General features: G+C 36.6%; 1 protein-coding gene across 1 annotated transcript in view; it reads right to left on the bottom strand.

The window, feature by feature from the left end:
- Window positions 1–1,094: 1,094 nt before the first annotated feature.
- The window catches only part of LOC310638288 (mucin-5AC-like), a 72,983-nt gene continuing 47,874 nt past the window's right edge, over window positions 1,095–26,203 (bottom strand). The window contains exons 32-49 of the mRNA XM_083359224.1: window positions 23,234–23,439; window positions 19,952–20,123; window positions 19,549–19,799; window positions 17,537–17,720; window positions 15,694–15,898; window positions 13,457–13,635; window positions 12,605–12,674; window positions 11,117–11,211; window positions 10,046–10,077; window positions 9,652–9,832; window positions 8,368–8,472; window positions 6,967–7,007; window positions 6,155–6,268; window positions 5,928–6,026; window positions 5,027–5,155; window positions 4,456–4,507; window positions 3,328–3,442; window positions 1,095–2,379 (exon numbers count right to left, since the gene is read on the bottom strand). Of these exons, the coding sequence (XP_083215350.1) occupies window positions 2,145–2,379; window positions 3,328–3,442; window positions 4,456–4,507; window positions 5,027–5,155; window positions 5,928–6,026; window positions 6,155–6,268; window positions 6,967–7,007; window positions 8,368–8,472; window positions 9,652–9,832; window positions 10,046–10,077; window positions 11,117–11,211; window positions 12,605–12,674; window positions 13,457–13,635; window positions 15,694–15,898; window positions 17,537–17,720; window positions 19,549–19,799; window positions 19,952–20,123; window positions 23,234–23,439 (2,465 nt within the window). The 3' untranslated portion in view covers window positions 1,095–2,144. The remainder of the gene's footprint in view (window positions 2,380–3,327; window positions 3,443–4,455; window positions 4,508–5,026; window positions 5,156–5,927; window positions 6,027–6,154; window positions 6,269–6,966; window positions 7,008–8,367; window positions 8,473–9,651; window positions 9,833–10,045; window positions 10,078–11,116; window positions 11,212–12,604; window positions 12,675–13,456; window positions 13,636–15,693; window positions 15,899–17,536; window positions 17,721–19,548; window positions 19,800–19,951; window positions 20,124–23,233; window positions 23,440–26,203) is intronic.

Raw genomic sequence — 26,203 nt, forward strand, 5'->3', positions numbered from 1 at the left:
TCCATCTGTTGCTGCTTCAGATTTTCTTTTCCTGTGTGGCAACTTCAGCCACTAGATGTCCCAAAGCCTTTAATCTAGCCATGTCATAAACACCAGTAGTGAAAGATCCTCTGTTCTTCCTCAGTAGCATATGAGGGGCTGAGAGGCTCATCATCTGGCACTATGTCATCAATCACCTTCAGTGAAATGGGTGGCCATATAAATTTGATTAATAAAATAAAATTTCTATCCATGTGATTTTCTTGGTAAAAATGCTGGTGGGATTTCTCTTTGCTTCCCCACACAATATGAATCAAAGTCTTTGCCATTATCACTAAAATGATCATCTACCTCTGGCATTTTCCTATATCACCTCTGCTCAATGGTGGTGCCTGCTTGATTTAGCTGAGTATCTGCGATGACCTTCATTGAGAGTATATACAGGTGGTCCTTGCTTAATGAATGGTTGCTTAGTGACTGCTTGAGATTATAACAGATCCCCCAAAAGATACTTATGACACAGTTTTGAAGTTCATCAGCTACATGCCACAACCTGATAATGCTTGGCAACTGGCTCACATTTGGCTCCCGTTTACAGCCATTTGCAGTAACTTCCAGTTGCACGACCACAATTTTTGATGTTTTTTGTTGGTTTTTGGCATTTGTTCCCAATTTGCAGCAAAATAAATTTGCCAATTTAATAAAATAGATTTCCTTAATGACTATGGTATTCACTTAATGAATCCTGCAATCACATGGTTACCCATTTAATAACTGTAATGACTTATAGCTGCAATTCTGGCTCAATTACTGTAAGTTGAGGATTACTTGTACTCTTGGAATACACACCCTGTGTTCTTTGCTTACCTCTCTCAGGAAGATCCCCCCCCCTTCTCACCACTCCAATGAGGCAGCATAGAAGTTGGGGGATGATGGTAATTTCTATATTAAGCCATGCAAAATAGAATTATTAATGCCACAGTATGTATAACATTGTTACGTGAACAAATGTGCTCTTTGGCTATTTAAACTATATTACTAATGAAGTTAAATGAGTTACTGATTTGGTATGACACATATGACACACATACAAGAAGCATATCCCCTGCAAAATGTTGAAATTTTATTAATCATTTAGTTGTTGAGAAACAAAAAACAAATACAAAAGATGAAATTTTCCCTCAACCAGGCATTAGTGGCAGACAGTAGAGCCCTTATTCAGAAAAAAATATCCCTGAAAATCTATTTTCTGGAGACAAATAAATAGTAATTAAATGTTCAAAAACAATTCACTAACTCAGAATAGAAATTCTAAGTTATATTATTGTTATTTATTACTTCGGTTTACAAAAAAACTTCAGTGACCTTTTGGTGTGCATATACATATATTAGTCCATTCTGTAAACAATTACAAAAATAATCCAGATCCTCCTACAACCTCTATGCTGATGGTATCATGTAAACAGTCTTCTTCAGCAGCAATCAAAATTCATGCCCCCCCATTGTTGCAATTGTAACAAATCTACAAAGAACCTCACATCATTATAGCCTGTCTCATATTTGGAAAGAGTAGGCAAAAATGAAGTTGATAGAGAAAGAAATTTGGAGGCACAGTGAGAAAAATTACGCCAGGGAACTGAAAGATCTACTTGTCATTTTAGCAAATACCAGCCAATGTTCTTGTCACAACTCAAAGTTTTTAGATCTTGTCTGGCTTCTGTCAGCTAGTGGTTAAAAACTCCACCAGTCTTAATTAAAATGGTACTACCTGTCACTTAATGCAGGAATTTTTGTTCCTCAAGAGAAGATCCCAAACCAAACCAATACATCCTTTTTATTTCTTCACCCCCCCACTCCAATTATTGACACCAAGCCCTCTTCCCTTCCATCCCCAAAGTTTTTTTTTCAACTTAGTCATATAGTCTCAGTTGAGCCTGCACCCAAGAAAAGGTTAGGACATTTCAAAATGCTTGGCATGCAGAAGAGAAAATCTTTTCTTGAAGAGTAGACAGAGGAAATATTTGGTTGAATGTTGCATGAGCATAACTTTTACATTTTATTACATTTTAGTTTTTATTCAATTCTGGGTCACTTTTTGAAAATGTTTAGACTGGTCCCGATTGTCCCTTTCATTCCTGCTGCAGTTTCTATTCTTACTGCTTCTTTTATTTCTTTTGTTCCAGCTGCTGCTGCTGCTGTTCCTGCTGTTCCTGCTGATGTGGTGTGGGATTGGGCCCAATGATGCATTTACTCTCGACACACTCACACTCATCAACATGGAGGTAAGAATAATCCACGGTGGAACCATTGGGGCAAATCAAGGTCACATACTTCTTCGTAGTCTTTCGCTCTTGACAACAGTTGCATGCATGATCCATCATGTTTGCTTCATAGGAATACCTGAATGGTGAAAGCAAATTGAGGTTGAGATAAGCTACTTCAGGACGAAGTCCACCACCCCTCACCAACCATTATTTGGTTTAATCAGATTTTTGTCTTTTCAATGCCATCTGCATAGCTTTGGGCAGTCAAAACATTATAACCCTCAGCAGGGCTCTCCAATTTTGGCAACTCTATGACTTGTGGATTTCAACTCCCAGAATTCCTCACACAGCGTGGCTGGCTGAGGAGTTCTGGGAGTTGAAGTCCACAAGTCTTAAAGTTGCCAAGGTTGGAGACCAGTGGTGGGATTCAGCCGGTTCGCACCACTTCGGCAGAACTGGTAGCTAATTTTTTGTTGCCCAAGCCCAGAATGGACTTCCAGAAGTGGCATCCACACAGAGAACTGGTTGTTCACATATTTGAATCCCACCACTGTTGGAGACCCCTGACCTACAGTATCTCTATCAATGGAATACCTTCAGGACTGGAATCAGTTTTGGAATTCTTCAGATTATTAGTGTTGATGGGCCATCATAGTGTTTTTCTTCCCTCCTCCTTGTTCATTATTGCCACTCTCTCCTCTCACCTGCTTGCTTTTCTTTGATATCTGCCAGACACCACATCTCCCAGTTCTTGATCATTTGCCAATTTTCCCCCCTCAGGGAATGAGAGCTAGGCCTGTATCCTGATCTATCTAAAACAGCCTTAAATAGAATTTTGTCTTCATTTGGAATAATTTAAGATGATAGGCAATGCACCAGCAATGGAATTGAGTCTTAGCTGAATTTGTGTTTCAAATTTTGGAAAGATAAAAGTAAAATGTCATCTGGACTACTTTGCAGAGATATCTTAAGAACCAGATGTTAGATAGGTTCTTTGCATTCATATCTCATGGCATGTGAAGATTTTCTAAACGGTCATTTCACAATGAGCTACCAGCATGCAATAAAATTACAGGTTACTTACTTTGAAGAACTGCCACAGTGGCCTTCACAGTGTGTTACTTTAATAGGTGAAGAAGATTCACAACCATTGTGTTTTATTGTTTTGGTGATATTTGTTGGTGAACAGGGTTCTTTTGCTGAAAGTGGAAGAAAAAGTAAAAACAAATCTTGAGTCGCTGATCAAAATATAAAAGAAACAAACAAAAAATAAAAGAAAGCGTACATGTACAGAAGGTCCTCAACTTACGACCACAACTGAGGCCAAAATTTCTGTTGTTAAGCAAGACAGTTGTTAAGTGAACTTTACCCCATTTGACAACCTTTCTTGTCACAGTTATTAAATGAACCATTGCAGTTGTTAAGTTAGCTGTAACATGGTTATTAAGTGAAACTGGCTTCATCATTGACTTTGCTTGTCAAAAGGTCACAAAAAGTGATCACATGACCCCAGGACACAGCAACAGTCATAAGTGTGAACCAGTTGCCAAGTCTGAATTTTGATAAATTCACTGTGGGAATGCTGCAACAGCCGTAAATGTGAAAAATGGTGATAAGTCACTTTTTCAGTGCTATTTTAATTTTGAATGGTCACTAAATTACTGTTGTAAGTATAATGTGTGCATGTAAGATAGTATCGATGTGTGCTTTGGATGTGACAAATGATGATAACCATATCAGTTTGTATTATGTAGTGGGTTCTGGACAGCAGGAAGGATGCTGAGACGATGAGTACAGCATGGCAGATCTTTATTAGGTGGAAGTGACTGTACTGGGGAATAGGGGTTACCTGCCCTCCTTTTATACCTGGCCAGGTGAGCAGCCGGCCAATCGGTTTGAACCTCTGTTTCCCGCCGAAACTGGGTTCCCGCCAAAACAGTTACAGTTCAACACCCCCTGGTGGTGACTGCTATGTAAGTGTGTCTGTATTCTCTTCACCTGGATACATAACAGTTTGTTTCTGTAGGGAATTCTGTGACTACAAATCCTCACAACTTTGCCAATCAGCTATAACAATTGGGCTTGAATAGAATTGGAGTCCAATGCCATCTGAAAGGCTATAGTAGAATCTATAGCAACACAAAAATTGGCTTTATGGCTGATACGAATCTGAATTTTTTTGACTTACGCTAATATAGCTTGCATAACATACCTGTAGAAGTGCACAACTTGCAACACCCATCCTCAGTTAACACCACATCCTCCTATAAAAATGAAATAGTTCAGACTTTAATTTATGATGTTAAAACCATCATTTCTCCCCATAGAGGTATCATGTAGGGTTAGAACTTCCAGAGGAATACAAACAAAAACAAAACAACAATATTTGGGCGATAGTCCTTAAAGGGATATCATATATCTTGATGCATCTACTTCTTCTATAAATATTATATATGAAACAACAACAAAAGCTTTCCCACTAATTCTCTATCTCAGTATTCACTTTGCTTTGAATATATTATCTCCTTTAGTGCAGTAAAGCTAGGTATTACTGGCAATGCCAGCCAATTTTAGAGTTTTATAGAGCTTTTTAGATCACAATGTATTTTAGGAACAGAATGTCAGATTATGGCTGAAGCTTTTGCTTAAATTCAACTGATATAGTTCAATTGTAATCCTTCCATAATAAACCCAATTCCAACTTAATCTTTTGATAAAATTGATTTTCACTGCATAGAATCAGATATAATAAAATAAAAGACTGTTGAATCAATGAAACTTACAGGCCGGCATTCTTTTGGATCAAAGAGAGGGCAGGCTTTCTTGATAGTGACGAGAACATATTGGTCCTCAATATGTTCACATTCATATGAAGTACAATTGTTTCCTGGTGGGTACCAAGTTTCTCCTGGCTGAAAATAGCCACAATGGTAGTTATTTGTTTGTTTTAGAAGTTAACATAAGAATAGTTCATGATCATAAATTCCTTAATTTCTTAGAGAACAGAATTGGGATTGGGATGGAGGAGGGTGGCATGCAGTTCAGTAAGAGGAGTCCTCAAAATGTGAAATAATAGATGTGGAAATTTTGAACAGCTGGGGGATACAACAAGTAGATGGATCCTAGCATTCCTCAACTCTGTTGAATGTGATTTGTTAAATTGGCACATATGTAGTTTGATGCTAACAGTTGGCTTCGTATGTCCCCCAACAATAGACGTTTGGCCTGGGCCCTGGGATTGAGTTATGGCCGCCCATCCAGGGAATCCTAAAAAAGGGATGTACCCTATCATGAACTCAACTTATGTCTGGCACTTAGTGACCATTCAAAGTTACAATAGATTGGCATTCTCAAAAGTTACTAATGATTGGCATTCAAAGTTTTGATGGCTGGGCTTCCTCCACAATTATATGATTGCACTTTAAGCGTTTGACAATCGGCCTCCATACATAGCCGTTTGCAGCATCCTGCAGCCATGTGACTGTATTTGGTTTTGCCGAAAGCTGGCATTTATTTCTAGTTTTTGGCCAAAATGACCCATAGGGAACAATTGGTCCACCTATTGACCTTGGTGTTCACTTAACAACTCTCACAAAAAGATTACAAAATTGGGTCGGTATTAGCTATATGAGTGGATTAAACTTGATTTTGATGAACAATGTAGTTAGCAAAATTGTTAGTTACCTTGAGCACATGGGCAGGATAGGAATCCAGTGTCACAACACAAGCAAACTGCCTACATTGACCACAACATTTTCCAGATACTTCCTGGTATTCATGACCCTGTAGTTCAAAAAAATGGGAAAAATTCATGAAACCACAGACCATTTTTTATAAGTAGTGAGTAAATGGATAGATTCAGAGAGTTTCAAAGCCATGGATTTTTTTAAAAAAAGAACAATGTGCCTTACCAGCGGGCATCTTTTGTCACATGTTTCAGACACACACTCTACTTTGTTTTCTAGATCTTCTTTTTCAGAGCATCTGCATGATTCACATAATCCTCCTGGTACGACTGCCCCAGGCTGAAGAAGAAGAAAAGTGAAACAGTAATAAATAATTTTAACTTAATTTCACACCTGGAAATACAGTGTGTGCTTTACTGATAGTGAAAGAGATGTTTACAATAGAGCTGATATTCAAATAACAGTAAACAACACCTCATAAATGAAGTTGTGTTGACCATAAGAAAATTTTTTATTTGTACCAGTCAATCTACTTGTGATGTGCTCTTCAGAAAGAGCCATGCTCAATACTGTGTTTTGATCTTTAAGGTGCCAGGTGACGATCTTTTTATTATTATTATTATTTTAAAAAAAACAGTTCCCACACTATTTGGCTTTTGTTTTTATTGTGATCTTGTGATTTTGTGTGCTGTATTATGACTACATTTGTTCTCACTTTTAATACTGATGAATGATTTCATCTTAGTGTATATTGTGATCTATGGTTAACCATGGATTGCATAATGTTTTTAATTCCATGGTATTCCTACAAGGAAACTTACAATTGTTGAACAGGATAGAAAAATGAAATAAATAATGATAAGGTTGAGAACAAATACAAATAAGAGCAGGATTCTATATTTTCAAAAGGAAGAATTTTACCGTTGTCATCCCTGAAAATCTTTAGTATAGCAGAGAAGCAAAAATGGCCTGTTAACACTGGACTTGAATTAGTTCTTTAAGTGGTGCTATTTTTCATTTTCATGGAAATTACTTACACTGTAGAACGTTCCATTGACAACACAGCCTGGTACTTTCACTGTGGGACACAAAGATATATTATAATTAATCTTAGCATTTGCTCTCAACAGATCAACTTAACTGAGAAGGAAAATGACATGAAATGATACATTTTGCTCTTTAAAGGTTTATTTTTAAGAGTTGTGCAGTAACATTTTTTTTATTTAGCACACAATACGGAGTAGGATACTTGAGTAATTTAATCTTTGGGAATTCTACAGCATTTGGTCTTACCCAATGCATATCTCAAATACAAGTCCATGTATGTTGGAGTACGATACTGAATATTCCGATCAACTATGGCTTAAGCAATTTTGCATGATCTGTTTCAGACCACTGCTGGAATTTACCTATTTGCATTTTTCTTATTGTTACATAACTATGCAATAGGATCAAATGACAATGAAAATGAATGTTTCATTTAGAAGAACAGCTATTTCTATGACATGAATTATAATACACTGAATTGCAAATGTTAATGTTGATAAACCATTTAAAAATGGAGATTAAACAGAGATGCGGTAGAATATATTTTTTTTTACAGATTGGGAGTAGACTCTTTTCATCCATTTGTATTTTGTACAAATAGCATCTTCAACAAGGTCAGTCAATTTATTTAGGAGAGTCCTCACATGATTTAAGGTTAGAAGAAAAGACCAGTCCTTTTAAAACTGTATGGTGCCAACAGGCTAGTAGCAGAAATGATGTACATAAGGAATTAAGGATTAGCTCTCCTGTCAGGACCCCAAAACTACTGTTTTCCCTTGCATAGATATTCTACTTTTGGGGCCTGCCGTTCTGATGAAGGGAGGGGAAGCTTGGGATAACTTTTGCTTTCTACTTCCCCTCTCTTGCCTCTATCCTTGAGAAAGGAATGTGTCTCATTTATCAGGGAGATGGTTACAGAGAAATGAAAGCTGGAGAAGACCTTGAGACATATGCCAACTGTGTCAGTTACCCGCACATCAAACTACCTGTGGATTGGCTGAATTTCAAATGGAGGTTATGACTTTGGTGGGAAGAGGAATATTGCTTGCTTAACTATACCATTTGCACCTTAACTTCCCTACTGTCACTGACCCCTAATAAAAGTATCCTTTTGAAACAATGCCTGTCTCAAAAATTCTGCTTTCTTGGGTGATTAGTTGAAGTGGGTCTTTACGCAACTTTAGATGCCCCTTGATCAACCACCTGTGTAGATTAAATATCAGTTTATACCAGGAAATACAAAAAGCCCACAAAAAGAGATTTCCTTTATAATGGCTTTGCAGGAGAAAGGATGAATATGCTTTCTGCATTTTTGCAGGCATTGGAATATGGGATAGGGGAGAATATTACAACAATATAATGACCGCTTTTAAAGATGGCTCAATTCTTACCACAAGTGGTATTAATGCAGCAGCCTCCTGGCAAGTTTTCCTTCTTTAATGCATACCCTAGTGGACAGGTTTCAATAGATTTGGGACAGTAAGAAGTGTTGCACACTACAGAATGAAAAACAAAAAGGAGGAAGAGCAATGAGTGACTTAAATACAATGTATTTTAATATTTATTAGTATTACTTAATCTATACTTTATCTTGATCAAATCAAAGAGTGGATTAAGCTGTAGTTTTTAATAAACTTTGGTCCAATTAACATGATTTAGCCTGTTTAGATACTTTTGGCTTGGATGATTGAATCTTCATTTACATGTTGCTTTTCATTTGGGGAAGAAACCCCCTGCAGTCTGTATGGCAAGGGTTGGTTTATTCCAATGACTCTCAGCCTAGCCAAATTTTCATTTTGACTGAAGAAGTTATTTGGATGAATAATGAAATGTCTCAGTTTTGATAAACTTTGGCCCAGTTGCCATGATTTAACCTTTTTAGATATTAAGCTATAATATTATAATTGTAATTATAATTCCTGGTGCAATGGCTTAACTCCATTGTCATAAAACAGAATTGGCAGAGTTTCTCAGCAGCACAGCAGGTTCTTATAAGCATTAGCTTTCGATCTTGTAGAGGCTAGAAAGTACATCTATAAGGTCTTGATGCACTCTGAGCTTGGTGATTTTCTTGCAGATGTTTTAGTATCAAACTAGTGAATATCATCAGTGCACTGAGAAAGTTACCTAGTTTGGTAATGAACCATCTGCAAGAATACCACAACACCAAGGAACTCACAGTTCAGCCCAGAGCTAAATATATTCTCTTCTAAAGTACACCTATATTTTTATTTATTATTAAAAAAATTGCTCCCTTTGTCATTTTAAAGCAAATTTGTATATTGGGCAGATCTCTATGAGCTGTGGTGTCACAACTATTAGAAAGCAGTATTGCAGGCTAATTCTGCTGACTGCTAGCAATTCAGTTCTCACTGACTCAAGGTTGACTCAGCCTTCCATCCTTCCAAGGTCAGTAAAATGAGGACCCAAATTGTTGGGGGCCATATACTGACTCCGTAAACTGCTTAGAGTGGGCTGTAAAGCACCGTGAAGTGGTATGTAAGTCTCAGTACTATTGCTACTAGATGATTTATAACACAGAGCATTGGCTAAAGTGAAACACCCAGTGTAATCTAATAAATGGGTGTTTCCAAAATGAAAACTGGAATTAGCTTGGGCATTTACAATACAATATTGGATTGTAGTATTGAATTGGATTGTAAACTTATACCTACCACACTGCTTTTGAGGACAGCACTTTTCTTCAGGGGTTAATATTGTGATGGGTACAAACCCTTCGAAGGAACATTCCACAGGAGTAGGTTTGGTAGGACATGGTTCTTCAATACATTGTACCATAAGAGAATATTCCTCACAAGTACATTTCTGGCAATTGCTAATCCAAGTTTCTCCAGGCTGTGAAAAGAAATATACAAGCAAAGGTGTGCACAATTAGTACAGTGAGTTTTCCTGCTGCTAGCTGAAATTGAGACAATGGATGTAATTTTTTCCTATTGCTTCATTAAAACTCTCCAAATACTGAAAAAATCTTGAAAAAAATTATTATCCATGAAGCTCCTATTGTCTGAAGATTCTCACCCATGAAACAATAAAAGCTTTAATACTTACCGCTTTGGGTAACCCATCTGGTCCAACACAACCTGGAAAAAAATGTATATATATATATAAATGGATATTTTGCACCCAAGAACACCCAAGTGACATTGTTTAATTTATAATATTTTACTATATTTTTTACTAATGACTATGGGTGGCTTATAACATTTAAAATCAACATAGAACATTATATAAAACACAGCAATACATGCAGCAGCTGAGAAACCAAACCAGTCTAAAGAAAGCAATAAGCATATTATGGATTCTCCCAACACACTAAAACATATCCATGGCTTAAGGGACTTCTGGAAGGCTAGCAGGGTCAGATCCACTCTAATTTCAGGGAGAATAATGTTCCAAATGAAATAAGCAGCACATGAGAAGGCCCACTCCCTGAGTCCCACAAGCTGACATTCTTTAATTGATAGGATCTACAGCGTACTTCTCCTGCTATATTTAATGGGAAGGATAGAAATGTAACCTGTTTAGAAAACAAAGGGCCACCAACTGTTGAGGCGTATGGAATCTAATGCAATTTCTTTTGTCACCTGGATCAAAAATCAACAGGAAGATGTTAGAAATGTCAGGTGACCTGAACTTTGGGTAGCACAAGCAAAGTTGTGGTCATATCTTGTAGATTTCATGGGTAAATAAGGATAGAGGTTCTTGATTCTATAAGGATGCTGATCCATTGCCAAATGATACTTATGGAGGGATTGTTGCACACTTTTTAGAAAGCATTTGTGGAGGGAAAAAGAAATCCTCTGCTGAACAAAACCATATCTGTGCAAAGAAGACCATATTTTTATACATCTTGAATATTAATACAAATGGTCTCCGTTATCCAGGATCTTTTACTCAGTTTTGTGCACTGCAGTTGGTAGATATAGACAAGGCCTCCTTATCTATAGTGAAGTGTTTCACATATCCATGTTATTGGGTGTATGGTTTTGATCCATCCATCATTTAATATTTAAGTCAACATCTCCTTTCAATCACTGAGATGACATCTAACTGGCAGGTCTGTCCAGCAGTCCCTTTGCATTATGGTATCCTCCCCTTCTCTTAAATAAGAACACTCACCACAATCAGAGACACAGATATCTTTATGGGTACTGAAGAGTTTGGTTCCATTTTTACAGAAGCAACCTTCTGTTATTCCAATCTGCGGAGGACCACTTCCATGAAAAGAGAAGCACAAATTAGAGTAGTAGCTGCACCCCAACTTTATGAGCATCCACAGTGTGTGCAACTAATAAGAATGAAGGGAGGAATGAGATGCATAAGGTGAGCATAACTTTTTTTTGAAATGGCTTAAGTTGATGTAAGTGCCACTAGTCATCCAAATTTTATCTTCCCTGTGAGAGAACTAATCATGATAAAAGACCATGAGGTTCAAATCCATGGCACTAGACTAATTTTTAACACAGGTCAAAATTTATGATTTATGAAACCTTGACTGAAATAAATCCATAGAATTTTTCTTGCATCTACTGTATAGAAACATACATTTTTCCTGATAAAGTGGAAAGGAGAATTATTATTCTCTATGTTCTCATAAAGTAGTCTAGAGTGGTCCCCATCTCTTTGGAACTAACTTTGGCGGGTACATATGATTTTTTTCAGAGGGAGGAAAGGTATACAATGTATTATAATAATAGCATCGTAAATCATAAAGTGAGAAGAAGCTACTTAGGCTCTTGAATCAAATTCCCTGCTCTGTACAGAACTCTAAATTAAAGCACCCCCAACAAAAGGCTCTCTGACCTGTACTTGAACCTACTATTTTCTTTGGTAATTAGTTCAAAGTGCTCATACTATCAAGACACTTTTCCTAGCATGGAGTCTTTCTGTATTTTAAATACATTGTTTTGTATCTTATTCTTTGAAATGATAGATAATAAGCTTGACTTGCTTCTGTATAAAGCTTGAATCAGATATTGAACAGAGATATCATGACTCCTAGTCCAGTGGTCCCCAACCTTCTGGGCACCAGGGACTGGTTCCATGGAGAAACGTTTTTTCTGTGGACTAGAGGGGCTGTGGTTCTGGATGCTGCCTGAATCCTGTGGATGGGTCTTCATTTGTTTGCATGGACTGGTTGCTGGCATGTGGCGGACTGGTGCCGGTCCACGGTCTGGGGGTTGGGGACCTCTGTCCTAGTCAATCCTTTTTCCTCTATGTTAAATATACTGTGTTCCTTCAGTAATTCATCATTAAGTTTTTGTTTCTAATCCTCTGTTAAATTTCATTGCTCATGTCTACCCACATCTCGGCCCAGTTCCAATTTAACTCATCTAATGTGATGCCAGAACTGAATATAGCAGTGAAAGGGAAGGTCCAAATAATGGAGAAAATTATTTCACATGATTATGTATTTTTCTTTCAAGTGCCCCTTTCTTAGCCTTTTGTTGTTATATTGCACTTTTCACTGATGAGCTGATTCTTTACTCTTCCTTTTCAATGTAATAAAAAGTTATTTCACTTATGCAGTTGAAACGGATATTCAGCATGTTGTTCATTTCATCATGACAATTATAAACTTTCACAGCTGCTTTGAGTTTTACTTACCTGTTATCACAAGTGATAGGTTTGATAGGGCCACATGGATTGTATACTTTATCTGGAGGGCAGCTAAATGCTAGAAATGATAAGCAAAAGACATTTGTCATAATATAGAAAAGTATTTTACATACATTTTGCATTTGGAAGAAAGCTTCAGTACAAGTTGTTTTCTCATTATCTTTCCATCTATTATTTAAGTTACACATGCGGAACAAAACAAGAAAAATTAAACACCCCAGGAACTACAACAATAAAATCATTTATAAACAGCATGAACATTTATACTGCTGTAAACTGTAGAATAAAGTCATTTAAGTGAGGTGGGTGGTGTAATTAATTAATTATAGTTTATAATTAATAAAAATATAAATATATGATTATAAAATTGTAAAAAATTATTAACTGTTGAAATAAACAGAAATAAACTATGATTCCAGCCACATGCATCTGTTATTTTTCACATAACTGTATTTGGTTTTGTTCACACACAAACACACATGCACACACAGAGACAAACACACACACACACACACACACACACACACAAACACACAAACGTTTTGTATAAATGTGCCCAAAGCTGGACATTCTTCTTTTCATATCATAGTTTTTAATGAAATACATTGTTTATCTGGAAGAATGGTGGTTGAATATTCTTGTGTTTATTAAGAAAATATTTAATTGATAAGTAAATCAGAAGTTCTTTTTAGCACTTCTTTTTCTCTCGATATAACTACTTTGAATGTGACACCAAATTCTCATTGAAGATATATTTAAAAGCTCAAAATAAGGAAGTAAGGCAAGAATTATCATATAATTGGTAAACACCATAAAATGCCCTGATATCCCAGAACTTACGGCATTCATCATTGGTCTTCCCTCGCCAATCGATACAAACACCTTTAGAGGCACAGAGAGAAGCATATATCTCTAATCCTGAACATTGCATGGAGGTAGTCTTGTTATGACAAGCATCAAAGAGGCAGCCTCGGAAATAGGGATCTGGGGGTATGATCTTATGGCACTCAGAGAAGATTCTGCAAACATACAAGAAATACTTGGTGTAAAATAAATGTTTCTGAATAAGTACACATTGATTTATTCATTTAGTTGAAGCTTCCTCTAAATCATTCTAAATCAAAATGAAATGATTTTTTAAAAGTTAGAATGTGGAATTTCTGGTGCCAAAGAATCTTCCATAAGGGAAAACGTTGACTATGAAGTTTTCCAGGTATAAAATCTTTCCAAAATCTATCTGTCGTAAAAGGATAGTTTTCTGGAGTTCTGTGAACTTTCAGTGATTCTACAAACATACATTAAACCAACAGAATGGAGAGCATTTAAAGAATCTTTTACTATAATTTGGTTGCATATCTCATTTTTGAGCACACTTTTTAATCAGCAACCATGGAAGTGTTATAATTGTGGGAGATACATCATTTGAGAAGGATTATCTTTTTCGTAGATTATTTATCACTGGAGGCCTTCAATGTAAAGAGAGAACAAAGGATCTCCCCCTTGTTTTTTTTTGTTGCTGGTTTGAGTTTCCCAACTGGAAGATGTATACTCTTAGAAGTGCTGTTCAACCCATTTCCTGTGTATCCCTATTATAACTTCCTCCTCCTCCTTTTTGCTCCCATCTTTACCCCAACCTGACAGGAAACAAAAACACAGTCTTTTCTTAGCATATTGTCATAAACAGTTTACATATCCTTTTGGATTTTGAACATGTTTCTAGATCCTTGGAATGGACTTAGTTCCATTAATAGTTGCATCCAAATTGGATTCTGATGAATGATTTGAGGGATTCTAGCTAAAGTTATCTAAAAAAACCCCTTACAATCTCTTTAGAAAATAGATTTTTCTGGTTAGATATCAGGTTGAGTAATCCTCTCTTCTAGTTTTCTACTTGTGGGTTTGATATGTGGATATAAAGTGGCATAGATGGATAGGTGATGCCTGCATTTCCATGCCAAGCTTGCTAAGTTTAAATGTGAGAATGTTTAGAATGTGCCCCAAACTGCCCATTATAGAACTCTGCTCTTGTGAAGTGTAATCTTATCCATGCTTGTTCACCAAACAGTTTGTATAGACGAGCAGCTTTAAATCTGTTGTTGCCTTTCTCAAATCTTCTACCCTGGATGAGACCTTGAAATAATTTTCAGGTCTCAGGGACACTCTGCATAAAATTATAAAATATCTAATAAAATTATGATATCTAAAACTAGCTTTGTATGTACATACACACACACATACACACACAACGTCTTGTAGAATTTCTCCCATATAACCCCAATTGAGAAAGGCTGCTCCATTGTATGGCCCATCAAACAAGACTTATTATTGCAGAGATTTAAACTTCGTTGAATTTTTTTATTGTATCATAGTCAAATATGTAAAATAAGATAATGCATTTAGTTGAGAGAGAAACAGAGGGATGGGGAGAGAGAGAATTTTCTCTTCATCAAAAGATATTGGTTAGAATCCATAAACAGGATTCTTTGAGTGAAAACAGTTTATGCTTAGGATCAGGATGTGTCTCTGCTACTGGAGCTTTCAACAAGCCTTCAAAATCTACTGGAAGATTCTTAAACACTTTGTAGCAGATTTGAAGATGTACCTGCATAGGTAAGAGGGATAATGGAATTCATGTTGCTTGGCAACAACAACAACAAAAAACTCATTTAATCGACTAGTATGATTATACTAGACAACCTATATCCTATTTGGTCATAGTTTCAGAAATATTTCCTTACCTAAACAGAGAAACAAAATGACCAACAGTGGGCAAAAAATGAGTGGGAACCAGGGCAACTTCCAACTTCCCACTGGTTTTGTCATTGAGTTTCCTTGTGGGAATCTGGCAGGGAACATTGGAAATGTCCCTTCCCTTCCCCTCCCAGTAGGGAGATAAATGGCTACTGTTGGGTAGGAGAGGGAATTTGGATGCATTCTGTAATTTACCACATTTGAGATACCTTGGTTCAAAAACTGTTCTGTGGTGTACTGTTTTGCTAGGTTAATGAAACAAAAGTTTTAGGAATAGCTAGATTCACCGAATGGCAAAAATAAATATAAAATAATTTCTATCTTACTCATTCAAAATAAGGGAACAGAGAGGAGCTGTGCTACATGGTCCAGGTGAAGGTGTAACAATGTCAGGTGGTACAGATGGTGTTGGTCCAAAGCATTGATCTTTTTTAGGATCAGGCACTTTCCAATGGGTAGCCATGTGGGAGCAATCTGTTATTTCACCATTTGGTAAGCGACAATCATCTTTGCTATTGTTAGTGCAAGTACCTGGGGAAAATAACATGAAAATAAAACATTTGTGATCTCAGGCCAATTAAGCAGACAACACATCTTGCAAGTATGGAAGAAGTAAAAGTACCAGAATGGACACATAGTTTAGTGACACAGGCAGCACAAGATGTGGAAGAAAGATCAGGCAGAGGAAATGCCCGGCATAGGTTGTACCATCAACAGATAGCTGAAGTGGCAGACATTGGGAAACCCAGCCAGTGGCTGGCAAGGGGTGGACTAAAGGACAGGACTGAGGTAGTGAACATAGCAGCACAAGAACAGGTACTAAGCACCAGATATATAAATACAGGGGTCTACCTCACTAGGCAGGACCTGAAGTACAGACTATGCAGAGAGTGCAACTATAGCACAGGGTTTAAGATGCAGGCAGGAACAACATACACTGAATGGCACAAACAAATAGCTGGTACTATACACTGGGTCTGCATAGTGTACAAGCTAGACCTTTCCAACTCCAGATGGGAGATTCCACAGAAGGCTGAGGAGAAAAACAGGGCTAAGATCCTGTGGGATTTTCAGATCCAGATGGACAAGTAGGTATTGGCCAATTAATCAGACATCATGGTAGTAGATCAAAAGACAGCACTGGTAGTAGATGTAGAGGTTCAAAATGACAGCAATGTCAGGAAAGAGTATGAGAAGCTGGAGAAGTATCAGCACCTGAAGGAGAAACTAAAAGGATGAAGAAAGTAAAGGCCAAAGTGGTCCCCACTGGTGGTAGGAGACGTACTTGGGGCTGTGACTCTTAAACTTGGAGAGTGGCTCCAATAGATCCCAAGAACAACATTAGATCTCTCTGTCCTGAAGAGTGCAGCTCTAAGAACAGCTAAAGTACTGTGCAGAACCTTCAAATTCCCCAGCCTCTAGTAGAGGACGTAATATTGAGGAAGACACATATGACCCAGAGGGGTGAGAGGGATTTTTTTTTAAATCCATCTATCCCTTGGGAAAATCAGATATCATGAATCCAATCTGTTTTAGATCCTTACTCTTGTTTCACAATGCTATTAGAACACTCTCCAGCTTGAGTTTCCCTTCTTCAATAAATAGCATTGGGCTTTCTTCTGCCAACAGACCACAACTTAAAAAGTGATGGTAACTTTGAAACACACTGTACTTCACAGCAAATGGAAGGTATTCTGCAGTTGTTTGCAAGAGCTGATATAAAAGCAGGAGAAAAACAGATTTTTGAAAGAAATTAGGAAGAGAACTTGCACTCTGTATCATGTGTTAGAGAAGGAGGCAGCTATTGTCTAATTAACTATGACACCCTGTAGTTCTGCTTCCAAAGCTTCTAGACTATTTTACTGAATACTCCTGGAAAAAAAATATCATTTCTTTTGAGATAAATAATGTATTTTTTCATTTCCTCAGGGAATAGGGCGGTATATAAATATAACTAAATAAATATTTACATCAGTAATTAGAAGTTCTAATATCCAGGTTGAATGAACAATGACTTTTGACAAGAAAGTCAAAAGTTTACCAGAGAAACAAGCATTTTTCTAAGAGCAGATATATAAAGTATTGTTTCAACTACTTTAAATGCATAAGAGTTGGCAAATATTTCACAGAATAAGAAAAGCTTTGATGGAATTAAAACATTTTTCTTACCACATTGTCCTTCAGTATTGTTGTTAAACAAGCTGAATGGAACCTTTACTAAGAAGATTAATCCACTATAGGTGACAATAGTTTCAATTTCAGCCAATTCAACCACCATATTAATGCCAATTGTGTAGATATAAATATCATCTTTATGGAAACTTGCCTTGATGACTTTCCCATTGAAATAAATCTGCATAGAAGAATAATTTTGCATCAGAGAGCAATTTTGTATCAGGAAAAAATTGATTACCCATACTTTAAAAAAAGTAATGCACCTGCATGTTAAAAATAATTATTTACACATTTTGGAGGGATTTGCTTACTCCATTTATTAAGAAATATGCATTTTAAAATAAAATTACCTTAATGTGCATGTAACCTTAGAAAATCTTATGGAGGCTGGCTCCCTCTACTGAGGTGGCTTTCCAAGGATGTAAGACATACATCTGCTAGGAAAAGCCATATGGATCTAGTTACGCTTGTGACTTATCCTAAGAGGTGCTTTAGATGAGGTGAGGTGCTTCACTAAAACAGATCCTCTTTTTTCCCAGGTATCACTGTGAACCTGAACCTGCTTTAAGAGTTTGATTGATTTTAATTATTTGTATCGTTGCACCTCTAAGCAAATCAAATAAGTAGTACATAATTCTTAATTTTTTATAATATACCATAAATATTATGTATAAAAATGCTTTGTGCACTTTTATGCAAAACTAACTTTACATGGCTAAATTTCTTAATAAAACCAATAATTAGGTATTCAGTTTAAGAAATATCAGTTCTTTCTTTTGAGATTGTTATAGACTTAAGATGAATCCATCTATGCATGTTTACAATTTGGTGTGTCTCAGCCATTACATACATTCTGAAATGGTCACGTACCACCTCCTCCTCCTCCTCTTCTTCCTACTGCTACTACTACTATTGCTACTACTATTATATCTTCTTTCATGATTCATAAAAGTAACCATACTAAATTCTTCAGTGTTCTTCACTGTTCTATAAATTATTTCAATCTGATCACCACTACAGATGAGTTAGCTTTTCTACCTCTTCTCTCTGACAGATACCAGCTATCTACCTTGATGCTCCCTTGAAAGAATGAAGAATATGATATGGACTGTGATCTGGGTTACATTATAATAACATAACTTGTCTTGTCATGACTTGCCCTCCCCATAAACACCCAAGAACTTTTACCCGATTTTCCAAAAATCTAGGTTCTGTGCATCTCCATTCAGATCTCTAGATAAACATACTGCATCTTTAACTTCATTAATCGGTGGCTAATAGCTTAAACAAATCTCTCTATTTTCTAGACATTAATGCACGAGAATACAGCTAGTCCTCGACTTACGACCATAATTGGGCCCAAAATTTATGTTGTTAAGTGAAACATTTGTTAAGTGAGTTTTGCTCCATTTTACAACCTTTCTTGCCTCAATTGTTAAGTGAATCATTGAAGTTGATAAGCTAGTAACCTGGTTACTAAGTGAATCTGGCTTCCTCATTGACTTTACTTGTCAGAAGGTCACAATAGGTGATCACATGACCTTGCGACATTGCAACGGTCATAAATGTGAACCAGCTGCCAAGCATCTGAATTTTGATCACATGATCATTGGGAAGCTGCAAAAGTCGTAACTGTGAAAAACAGTCATAAGTCACGTTTTTCAGTACCGTTGTAACTTTGAGTGGTCACTAAATGAACTGTTGTAAATCAAAAACTACCTACATTGCACTTCCTTATTCAGAAAAATTATTTTGAACTCAAAAGGCTTATTTCTGAATAAGCAAGCCTAGGGTTGCATAATACTAAAGGTACTTGAAGCATTTTACAGGGTGCTACTTGTGGCCTTATGTGGGAAGATTTCCATTTGCACAGGAAAAGTTCTCACCCCCCTGAAATACCTGACACATGTCCCAGATTTGTTCTAGAGAATTAGAGAATTTCCAGGAATGAGTGAAGGTTATTGTTCTGCATGTGAATGGCACTTGATCTCATTTTCAAATTTTACCTTGTTAGCTTCTTTCCCATTCAAGTATTGGTGAGTTAACACAATGACTGAAGATTTGTAGTGTATAATAATAGACTGGGGACAGGAAAGTTGATCTTCTGTATCACAATAATAATTATCAAGAAGGATTTTAAAGTTATTATATTTTGGTATAATTTGCTGCACCAATACATAAGTGCAATTGTCCAAGAAAGTGTAGTAGACTCCATCAAATGTGACAAAGTGAGGATCACCCCAGCCACTGCAAATACCTGATCAATTAGAGGAAAAACAGACAACAATTAGGACTTTAAAAAATATTGTACCCAGAGATTAATATCAACGAAATAACTCATATACTGTCAAAAGCTGATCAAACCACATTATTACCACAAAACCATTCAGAAATAACATTTGAACTTACATTCACATTCATAGTGATAACAACATCCATCCTTTGACAGAACTTTTACTGGTGGGTAGCCGTTTTCACACACAATATTCTGTACTGGTGGACACTCCACTTTACTTATCACAATGTTGTTGTTTCCTAAACAAGTTGCTTTTGTGCAATTTTCTGTCCATGTCTCACCCTCCTGGGAGTAGAAAAAAAATGTTCACAGTTTGACCCAACAAACCTCTATATATGTATTCATATATTTCATACATTAAATTATGCTTCATGGATAATAAAGAGGGAAGCTATCATTTTTGTCCTGTTTAAGTCAGATCTGACTTTTGGTTTCTATATTTTGTAACTTAATTCAGAAAAAAATCTTGATGTTAAGATCCTTACTTTCCTTTCTTTAAACAAGCTTGTTAGGAAGGAGACACTTCTTGGAAAAAATATTTGCCCATCTGATGACATTCTGTTTAAGTAAGTGCCAGATATAGATAATTTGACATGATGTACAAGGTTTATTTATAATATCCTACTTCCCATTAAACACCAATTCTGCATCAGTTCAAAGCATTATTTGCAGCTCTCTGAGTTGTATAACCTTTCTGTTCTTAAATGGAATGTCTCGAATTTGACATTTGTAAAGTTTTACCTCAGCATCCAAAGTTCAGAACTTTTAAAACATTCCTATCTCCTGATCAGGTTGATAAACATGAAATAGGAACCAAGCTCACAGAGCAAAGTAAACCCCAAAGAAGGAGAAACCTGGTTTTAAGATGATCCCATTCCAAAAGGTGGGATAGATAGGAGGGATAGATAGGAGGGATAGATAGATAGATAGATAGATAGATAGATAGATAGATAGATAGATAGATAGATAGATAGATAGATAGATAGATAGGTAGGTAGGTAGGTAGGTAGGTAGGTAGGTAGGTAGATAGATAGATAGATAGATAGATAGATAGATAGATAGATAGATAGATAGATAGATAGATAGATAGATAAAAATCCCATATGATGCCCTTCTACCCTACTTTGTCAATGTGGGGTTGTCAGTTCTAGCTGGAAATCTCTTTCCCCCCAAGTAAGCATAAATTCTTTGCACCCCACCACCATCACCCCAGAAAAAGGGGAGCTAGTGCCAGGATTTCTTTTAAATGAAGTAATAAATACTAATTAAAAGTTACTGCCTATAAAATACAGTACTGTGTATTGTGCCAAGTCAGTCCTGACTCCTGATGATTGCCCGGACTAATCCCTGCAGTTTTTTTGGCTGGATTTTTTTTTGAAGTGTTTTGCTTCTGGCTCCTTTCTAGAGCTAAGAGAGAGAGAGAGCTGGTCCAGTCACAAAGCCCAGGTGGCTTTGTGTTTAAGGCAGGATTAGAATTCACACTCTCCCAGTTTCTAGCTTGGTGCCTGTAAACATCACATTGAAATAGTTTTTAAAATAAGATATATAATATACAAGCTTAATTGAACCTCGTCCACAGTTGCCAAGTACCCAAATTGCAATCACATGAAATCAAACTGTATGAGAAATGGCTAAGAGGTAAGACAGGTTTAATAGATATTAATGATATTACTGAAGTGACATACGGCAGGAGTCTTTATGTATCTGAAGAGATGTCATAATGAAAAGGGAGTGAATTTATTCCCTATTGCTCCAGAGGGCAAAACAATTTTAAATCAATGGGTAAATTACAAGGAAGTAAATTCAGGAAACATCAAGAGAAACTTCCTGCTTTTCTGCCTGTACAAGTGTCAGCCAGCAGAAGAAGCTCTCTTGACTTTCTCCAGAAGTTTTCAATCACAGATTAGATGATCAGCTGTTATTCACTCTAATGGATCTGACACCAAGCAGGCAATTGAAGTAGATTATCTCTACATGTTCTGTTCCAATTCTATGCATCTATCCTTTTAAGTTTCTTAAAAATATGTGTAGTGGGGTAGGGTGAGCTGAAGAGACAGTATGGGGAGATGCCTGGGGAAGGAGTCAGGGAGGAATTCAGTCTGCTGAGGCCTAGGTTGGGCAAGAAGAGTTGAATAGGCTATGAGAGGCTTCTGTGGGGCAAGCTTGAGGGGAGAAGGGAATAGGATATGAGAGGCTTCTGTGGGGCAAGCCTGAGGGAAAGAAAGGGATAGGACAGGGGAGGCTTCTGTGAGGAAGAAGAAGAAGAAGAAGAAGAAGAAGAAGAAGAAGAAGAAGAAGAAGAAGAAGAAGAAGAAGAAGAAGAAGAAGAAGAAGAAGAAGAAGAAGAACTGACCAGCCACCTCAACACTTTCCCTGCACGTGACCTGTCTGCTAAGAGAGACTGACCATCACATCACATGACCTGTCTGCTGAGAGAGACTGACCACCACTTCATCATGTGTTCCAGCCAAGTAGAGGTGCCTAAGTGAAGGACCACTGTGGACCAGCAGCCAGCCCAAGAGGGCCAGGAGAACCTTTTGGGGGTAGCACTACATATGATATATTGGATGAGTGCATTGTGAAAGGCATTTTAGAATAAGCTTTAATTCTACTTCGTCTGGTTTAAAAAACATATTTCCTAGGGGTAGTATACTATATGACTTCCTGATAAAAAGCTAAATTCCATGCCTGTCACTGATGTCAGTCAGAAAAGATTTAATTAATTGGCAAAGTGTGTGGGGGTGTCTATAATCATTCTTTCAACTATACTGTTACATTATAGAATAGCTTAACATGTAATTCTGTGGATGGTGGTGGGGAAAAGGAATTGGAGAGAAAAAAGGAAAAAAGACAAATGCTTAGCACATTTTGAGTCAGTATCCTATTTGGTATATTTACTTTATCTGAATTAGCTTTTCTGCATGTACTCTTCATGAAACATATATTTTGCAAGCAATTATATTTTAATACAATACATTTTGCTGTACAAAATTTCTTAGTGTCAGCAAAGTGGTGTACCGTGAGGGAGATAGGTGGTTCTAAAATGTGATAAATGAACAAACACTCTTCCAGGTAATAGCAACTTTTTTAAAAAATGAGATTTCACTTACTTTCTGTTCTGAAATTATAATTTGAATCAGTGCATGTTTGTTTCACATAATTCCTCATAATGCCTTGCCTTTATAGCATACTTATGACTAGAGATTTATGAAGGAAAAGAGGGATTCTGCAATTCCAGATCAGATTAGTGCCATGTGTGACATCATTCTCCAATAATCACATTTGGAATGGAAATAGATTAACTTCTTCCCTGGCTAAAAACATCCAACATATCCCTGGAAAACACATTATACTGAAAACATGATGATAAAAGATTACAAAAAAGCAAACCCTACCTCCCGTGGTGGAATAGCATCAGGACAGCCTGATGGTGGAGTAGTACCAGCAGTAGTAGGAGTGGTGGAGACTATTGTGGGAGTTGATGTGGGTTTGGGAGTAGTTGATACACATGGCCCTTTGTATCTTTCAACGGAACATGTTCTACCACAAATGGCGAAATAAAGGCAGCCATCGCTGTCGGTTTGCCTATAAATAACTTCACCTGAAAAAATGAAATAAAAATAAAACATTTCAGTAAGATTTGAGAAAGCTATCAAGTAGGGGCATAAATAACAAACACAATGATAGAGAAAAGTCTTCCACACAAATCAAAAAGGAGAAATGCAGAATGGGTATGAATGCTGCACATCCTGTCAGTCAAAGAGTGTTGGATGGTGAAGACCAGAAAAATGAGCTTTTTTTTTTCCAAGCGGTAGCCACCCTGCTTGATCCAAGGAAGCCCCTGGACCGGCAGGAAGAAAGGCTGACTGCACCTATGCTGCCAGCCAGAAGCTGCTGACCACTGGGAAAAATGACTACGACCAAGCAAGAGCTTGGGTGAGATTATCTTTCTACAATTGAAAAAACCTGTTCTGGAAAAAAGTCCCGAAAGCAAGAAATCCTCAAAGCTAAAGGGATGGGGGGGGGATTTTTTTTACTCCTCCCTCCTGAATAGAAGCAGTGGTTTAAACCTCTGGGGGAAAATAAAGTAACTTACAACACTATTATGGAGATAATTGAGTGGGACAGAAGAAGAATACTTTGGGGAGCTTTCTTTTCACTTTTTTATTGGAAAGCATGGAAGTATAACTTTGTAAAGTTTGTAAAGTTTGCTTGGAAAAATACAAAATAGACATTTAATGACATCTAGTGGCAAAACTAAGAACTACACTTAGCCTTGCTTGCTAACCTTATCTAGATATTGTGGCTGGAGTGTCAGAACTTGGATAGACGCATCTTACAGACTAAACCCTTTGATGTCCGTGAAATCTACAGTGCTGGAGATTGTGACTGGAAAAAGAGAAGAATCTCTTTGGGTTGCTTTTCTCTACAGGATGGATTATAATTAAAAGTACAAATTGCTTTGAAGTCATCTGACTTCCTTGGATTATAAATACAGCTTGACTTGGAATCTTACAAGCTGCTTTGAGACAGAGTGATTCTTATTACCTCTCCTATTGGTTTGGAACTCATTGGATGACATATTTTTAATTTCAAATTGGAAAGAGACTATCAATTTTGAACTACTCGGTGGGTTATAAAGTATGATTAAAAAATTCGAGGGTGAGGAACAAAATGAGTGTCCCGAATTTAACTAAAAAAATACCCTCTGCCCCTTCCTCTGCTTCTCCAAGTCCAGTCTATCAGAGATCAATTGATACAATGCTTCAACAAGAAAAGGCTAACAACTTCCAGAAAGAGACACAAGTGACACAAGCAATCCAAGAGGCACTTGCATTCATATGGTAGTTACAATGAAAAACCATGAGGAGACAAAAAATGATCTTGATAAAATGAACCAAAAATTAATAATATGGACTCTCAATTTGAAAATTTTAAACAGATGGTCACAAAAAATGAACAAAGGATTCCAAAAATAGAAAATTAAATCAACAGAGGTTGACCAAAAATTAGAAGACTTAAAAAATGAAAATCAGAAATTGATGCAAATAAATGGAGAATTAGATGACTCAATAGCAGTCATGGAAATGGAAAAGGCTTCTTACTTCTTAAGGTTTCAAAAGATAATGGAAGACAAGGAAGAGGATCTTGTAGATCTGATAACGGAATTACCGGCTGATGCATTAGAAATCAGGAAACAGGAAATGGAAGGAGAATTAGATCAGATATACGCGAGAAGAAATAAAGTTCCTAGAGAAGTACATGTTAGATTTCTTAAAAGATCTGTAAGAGATGAGATACTGAAAAGAGTGAGAAATGACCCTTTGAAATATAAAGGAAAAGAAATTGTAGTCTTCAAAGAGATGCCTAGGAAAATAGGAGAGTCCTGAAGAGAATATAAATTTTTAACCAGAAAATTAATTGAAAAAGGAGTGAACTTTAGGTGGCTGATCCCAGAAGGGATTTTAATTTATTGGGATACGAAAATATACAGACTGGACACGCCACTTAAAGCAATGGAATTCTATGACAACCATAAAGCGTTCATGGAAGGGGGTGACTTTGAATCTGGTACAGCGAGAGAAACAAAGAGACAGGAAGAGATGGTAACAGAAGGAGCAGCCAAACCAAGAGAAGAAGATGAAACTAAAAATACAAATACAGAAGAAGGGGCAGACCAAGAGAACAGAGACAGATAAGATCGACTAGAACATTAAAACGTAAATATAATTGATGGAGAAGGAAAGTGGGAACCTTTCAGTGAATATATATGGACTGAACTCCCCCTTAAAAAGGAAAAGGTTTTTTACACAACTGCAAAAATTAAAAAATAGATATAATTTGCCTCCAAGAAACACATATTAAGAGACAACACTATAAATCGTTAAAACAACTGAAAACTGGCAAACTCCATTTTGCATTAGCACAACAAAAGAAAAGAGGAATAGCTCTATATATTAAAGAAACAATGAACCCCAAACAACTTTATGCAGATGAAGAGGGAAGAATATTAATGGTGGAAATAATGTTGGACCAAAAACAGATACTGATGGTAGCAATATATGCACCAAATGATAAATAAGAAGAATTTTATCAAAAATTATGTTAAAAAATAATAGAATGGGAATATCAAAATTTTTGCAAATAGCAGATGGAACTTTGGATTATAAAAGCACTAAAATATGGGAGAAAGGAAGAAATATATTATCTAAAGCCATTTCTAAAATGGCGGAAGAAATTTGTATTTAAGACATATGGAGAGAGAAAAATCCAAAAAAATTGCAATATAGATTTTATTCAAATAGACACAAATCATTGTCTAGAATTGATATAATATGGATATCCTCTGAACTTAGCACAATGAT

The sequence above is a fragment of the Vipera ursinii genome, assembly GCF_947247035.1.
Source record: "Vipera ursinii genome assembly, chromosome: 1".
Classification (NCBI taxonomy): domain Eukaryota; kingdom Metazoa; phylum Chordata; class Lepidosauria; order Squamata; family Viperidae; genus Vipera; species Vipera ursinii.